Source organism: Clarias gariepinus, chromosome 7, assembly GCF_024256425.1.
Source record: "Clarias gariepinus isolate MV-2021 ecotype Netherlands chromosome 7, CGAR_prim_01v2, whole genome shotgun sequence".
Classification (NCBI taxonomy): domain Eukaryota; kingdom Metazoa; phylum Chordata; class Actinopteri; order Siluriformes; family Clariidae; genus Clarias; species Clarias gariepinus.
In genome coordinates, this window is record NC_071106.1 from 20,070,079 (window position 1) to 20,076,016 (window position 5,938).

The 5,938-nt window shown below is 37.0% G+C and overlaps 1 protein-coding gene across 1 annotated transcript; it reads left to right on the forward strand.

Moving 5' to 3' along the window:
* The first annotated feature begins 2,219 nt into the window (after window positions 1-2,219).
* Window positions 2,220-5,650, forward strand: LOC128527576 (piggyBac transposable element-derived protein 4-like). Its single transcript, XM_053500020.1, has 2 exons — window positions 2,220-2,485; window positions 3,447-5,650. Exons 1-2 carry the CDS (start codon window positions 2,325-2,327, stop codon window positions 5,029-5,031), a joined length of 1,746 nt encoding a protein of 581 aa, XP_053355995.1. The 5' UTR covers window positions 2,220-2,324; the 3' UTR covers window positions 5,032-5,650.
* Window positions 5,651-5,938: the final 288 nt, after the last annotated feature.

Sequence of the window (5,938 nt, forward strand, 5' to 3'; positions counted from 1 at the left end):
TAAAATCCAAAAGATGGAACTGTACATTTTTTAACACACAATCAATTAAATTGCATGTGAACAAAGTTACGGGGACATCTAGTAAGAAATACAGTGTACCCACTGCAAGCGGAAAGTGTCTACTTTTAAATGAAGCAAGTCAAATCTAAATATTCTCAGTATGTAATCTGTATGAAACCAAGGAGAGTTGCAGTCTTTCCGTCTCACCTCATTATCTGATAATGACCTGAAACGGAACACACCCACACGTTAGTAATGAATCTATTGCCCATAGCCATTAATTGTTTACTTTGAACAATGTATGCTATCGATTCTTATGTATATAATTTTAGGAATGTGACTGCATCACCCTTACTGAGTAAGTGCACAGACACACAAAAATGTACGCCCACTTCAATGGTTGTTATCTATGTCCTTTTCTAAAACTCGAATTAAATTATGGCTGCAATGTTTAGTATTAAGTTTCCTCTAAAGATGTCAGTAGTCACACCAGCATTGATATGACCATCAGAATATATTCTATATATGTAATATATGTATATAGAGTAATTGATGATTATGATGATGATGATGCTGATATAGTTTTTTATTAAATAAATTAAATATATATAATGTTGATTTCTTTTATTGTGTTATCAGCATGATAACACAATAAATAGCATGATATTTGCAGAATCATAGGATGATATTTGCAGTTTTTTTTGTGCAAAAATGTTACAGAAGCTCCTAAGCATGTGACCAATGACAAACGAGGCGTTGCTTTTATCGACATTGAGGACACATATTTATATAGTTATTTATGTCATATATTTGAAATATATGAAAACGAGAAATGCACACAACAAACATTTGGTTTACATGAATAGGCTCAATCTCTCATCTGATCATATGACATTGAAATGTTAGTGTGTATAGATTTTTTAAAATCTCTTTCATTTTTCTTTTCCACTTCAATTAATCTTTTTTATGTGTGTTTTTTTTTTTTTTTTTTGCAGCACTGTGGCTTAGTGGTTAGCAATAATGTCTTGCACCTCCAGGGTCCGGACTAGATTCCTGCCTCGGGTTTGTGTGCATGGAGTTTGGATGTTCTCCCTGATTGCTTGGTGGGTTTCCTCTGGGTACTCTGGGTTCCTCTTACAGCCTAAAGAGATGCAGATTAGGGTAGTAAACTGCCCATAGTGTGTGAATGCGCATGTGAATGTTGACCACAGTTGTAGACATGGGATTAAATCAAGTGGTCTAATCATTGATCTTTGTATTGAATACTTAACAATGATTGGTGAATTTATGAACACCTTTTAAAGATTCTAAACAATTATTTGTTGCATTCATGTTTAATTCATGTTGTTAATTAAAAAAGAGAAGGAAGGAAAAAAAGGAAAGGAAAAAGAAAAAAAGAAAGCAAAATAAGGATTTACCCATTTGGGAATATTTTAAGTAAATTAGGATTTCTCCCAATAAGGTTAATTAATTAACATGCATACATTTTTATAAAGTAATCAGAAGATTATTTTGTTCTTTATTTCATTTTCAAAAATTCTGAGATGCATGAAGTCTACATTAATTGAACTGCCTGTGATGTTAGGGTCTGTTTGCTACACAAAAGTAGTCCACTAGATGTCAGTACAATTGACCTCATAAACGCAGCTTAATGAAAAGAACTCTTGGGGAAACTACTGGCTCACAGCATTTGTTTTGCAAGGAGACATTTGCATAGAAATATTTATCTGAAATTATAAAAACAAGAATAATAACAAGTACAACAGTTAAGGACCTAGGAATGTACGAAAAACTAAACTGGAAAATACACACAAGGAAAGTTAAAGAGAAATATGATATAAGATCACTAACATAATAAAATGCTTAACAGGACAGGTACAGTATAGGGAGCTAACAGAACCTAATTAATTGGCATATACAGTGCATTCATGAGACCATCCATAAACTATTGTTGCATAGCGGATATAACAGCAGCAGGGTCTAATTTAACACAGCATACAACAGCTTCTAAAAATGACGATAGAAAAGGGGAAATTACCTGTAAAATAACTTAGCGAAATTGACTCTAATACAGTATACTGTATAGGGCTATTTGTGTTCAGGCCAATCTGACGTTTCACACTCCAGTCCAGCAGGTGGTGGTAATATACATCTATAACTTCCCCGCCAGCCGCCAAACACACACAAACAGAGGAGAAAGAAGAAGAAGAAGACCATCACAACAGACTGGGTGTTCCCATTTCGAGGCAATCGCTCTCCGGACAATACAATAAAAAGCACCAGGTTTCCACAAGGATTCAGTGAGTTCCATACGCGTGTGGAAGATGGCCCGCTATACAGCCGAGAAATCTCCTCAGGTGGCTCCGGACAGTGAGGAAGAATTTAGCGGCTCCTCGGATGAAGATTACGACTCCGACGACGAACGGCTGCATTTTGAGGAGAGAATTGATCCAACTGAGGAGAATCCAGCAAATTGTTCCGATGAGTAAGTTATTAAGTCTTGTATAGTTCTTATTTCTGATAATATAAAACTAATAATATTTTTTTGCGTACATTTTGCCTCGTTTTGGCAAGCTTTTGGCTGTTTATGTGAAACTTTGCCTCTCAGCGTTTAAATGTCCGCGAATATCTGTCTAATATATATATATATATATATATATATAAAACAGTTTAAGAATACTTCTAAGGTTACTTCCTACTCTCCCTAGTTCCTGGAGCTGTGCCACCATACAGTATCTAGCATCTCCTGCATACATTTCCTGCACTGTGGCTGAAATACTGGCTTAATAATGTACCTTGCATTTACAAATATATGCTCGGGTTTAAATGTGTTAAATATATACACAAAATATTTTCAGTTGATGTCATTTGCTAATGTGTCAGGTGTAAATGTTTGAGATGCACTACATTTGTATGTTTTTTGGTCGATGTGCACATCACATGGTATCCGTCGATTGTACCCTAACCATATGGTCTATGGCCCATTAACAGTTATTTGTTTGGGGCACGAGGTAGGGTACACACTGGACAGGGTGCCAGTCCATTGCAGGGCACACATATATACATACTCACACTCAGGAACACCAATCTGCATGTCTTTGGGCTATGGAAGGAATCCCAAGGCTAACCACTAAGCCTCTGTTCTGACATACATATGGTCTATGGCCCATCAGCAGATATTTGTACCGGTCCTTTGCTAATCAACAAATATGCACAGATTTTGCGTCCATATCCATCAGTTGCCTTTCTGTTTAATTTGGGGAATGTTTGCTAATAATTTATTTATTTATTTTTGGGAATGTGGCTCAATCAAGCATGCACCTACAGATGTGATTTTTTTTTTTTTTTTTTGCAAGTACTTCTTTGACATTACAAAGCTTGTGTTGTCTTTTATGCATGGCCATTCATAATGATAAATAAAATGTACAAACCTTTTTTTTTAACAGTTCTGAAAGTGAAAATGATCAGCCTGTTCGAAAGAAAGCAAGGACAAACAAGAAGGCAAGATACCAGCAGTCCACTATGTCGTGGAAAACACAGACTGAAGATGACACGATTCCACAGACTCTGCGATTCCTGCCTGCACGAGAACCTGGACCACAACTGAGATCTGCTGACTGGCATTCTCCCATGAGTCTGTTCAAACAGTTTTTTTCAGAGAGTGCTGTTTCAACTCTGTGCCACAACACCAATGCTCAGGCTGCCAAGGCAACTGCAAAGGGACACAAATATAAATGGACAGATGTCGGCATCACTGAGATGTACCACTACATTGGACTTGTATTTTACATGGCCATGGTGAAGTTGCCCTCAATCCAGGACTACTGGCGACAGAGCAGTATTTTCACAGTACCTTTTCCAGCTAAGGTTATGTCAAGGGAGAGATATCGGACAATTTCATGGAATGTGCACATGAGTCACCCTGATGCAGACAAGGAGAATGACAAAAAGAGGGGCACATCTGAACATGATCGCCTGTTCAGGGTTAAACCTCTTATGGACACTCTCCGCCTTGCTTGCAAAACTATCTATCATCCTAGAAGAAATTTAACAGTGAATGAGAGAGTGGTGGCATGCAAAGCACACACAGGAATCAGAGCCAAGCCAACGACGTTCGGCTTCAAGTTGTTTGTTCTTGCTGATTCCTCAAATGGATACACTGTGGACTTTTCCGTGTACACGGGAAAGAACAACTTTCCCTCAGGACATGGACTATCATATGATGCTGTGACATCTCTTTTGGATCGTAAAGTTTTAGGCTCAGGGTACCATGTGTACATGGACAGTTTCTTCACAAGTCCAAAGCTCCTAAAGGACTTGCTTACCATGAAGTTTGGTGCATGTGGGACATACAGAGACAACAGGAAAGACTGTCCTAGGAATGCAGATAATTCACTATCTAAAAAGTCTGCAAGGGGATCCATCAGGTGGATTCGGGATGGGACACTTGTATTTGTGAAGTGGATGGACACACGAGAGGTATCTGTCTGTTCTACCATCCATTCTGCTTATACAGGAGACACTGTGCAGAGGAAGATGAAGTCACAAGGTACATGGAGGACAAAGAAATTTCCATGTCCTGCTCCTATGACTGCATACAACCAGCACATGGTTGACCTGTCTGACCAGCTGTTACAGTACTACACTGCACAGCACAAAACAATGAAGTGGTACAGAAAGATTTTTCTACACTTCTTGGACATTGCTGCCACCAACACCTTCATTGTGCATAAAGAGCTACATGGTGATGTGTCCCATAAGGAGTTCATGGAACAACTTATCACAGAGCTTTGTGGTGTCTCACAGAAAGAAGCACCAAAACGGGTCTATAGTGACCATGTGCCAGTTCCAATAGGTGAGTTAAGCTCGGATGCCAGGAAAGTTGCCAGTGATGGTCGCAAGATGTGTGTAGTTTGCAAAACAGTGTATGACAAGTGGCAAAAAACACCATGGAAATGTCAGGCATGTGATGTTTACCTGTGTCTTCAGTTAAACAGAAACTGTTTTCAAGAGTGGCACAGATATGTGTGACTGTATAGTAAGAGTGGGCTTTAACAAACATAACACCCTTATTTAAAATTTTGCACTGTTTGCAAACGCAGGTTTATCTTTAGTTTTTTTTTGTCTGACAGTTTATATTCTTAATAAACTACAAACTAAATATATAATTTGTCCTTGCATTCTTTCTTGTGTCACTTTCATCTCAGTCACATACGTGCCTGAAAGGCTCATTATGTGTGTCTTTGTCTTCTCTGCAGCATTATTCAAGATCATTTATGCCTCCTCGCATTTGGCCTTTCCAAACAAAAAGTGTTTTTGAAAATGTAAATCAATACATTGTTTTTTTTTTTGTGAATGAGTGAGCAGGATGATTTTCACATCATTTTGTAGCAAAAACATTCTATTTTTAGATCCAGTTCACAAAAGTCAAATGTTTTGAATGTGTTTTGTTTCCTTATTTCAGTTACCCATTTTATTTTTTAATGACCTAATGAGTCCAGTCAACTTCTTGAATAGAAATTAAGGCAACTGTTGATGGAAGTAAATGTGACATTGCATAAGCTTATTGAAACAATCAAATATCTACCATTATCAAATCAAAAAGTGGTCCAACAATATATTATGTATTTTAATATGTACTAAAGTCATGTTTTTATTAAAGTCATGACTTTTTTTATCCATCTATCTATATATACACATGTGGAATTTAACTGAATTAATAAAAAAAAAAAACTCATGTCAAAGCAATGTCTGAATTTCATTGGTTACCATTCATAGAATTTTTATTTATTATTACTTTTGTCAGATTAAAGTTTTTTCTGTGACCATTGTGAGTTTTTCTTTCATTGACCGAAGGGTACCAACAATTTTGTCCATGTGTGTACATACATTATATAGATAGATTTTTAATTGCTTTCTCTACTGTACAAGTGAATTC

What these genes read in the sequence shown, in the direction of transcription:
- LOC128527576 (XM_053500020.1), top strand. Translation starts at nt 2,325, where the DNA reads ATGGCCCGCTATACAGCCGAGAAATCTCCTCAGGTGGCTCCGGACAGT. An exon ending in CCAGCAAATTGTTCCGATGA is followed by an intron (nt 2,486 to 3,446) that starts GTAAGTTATTAA and finishes TTTTTTTAACAG; the next exon opens with TTCTGAAAGTGAAAATGATC.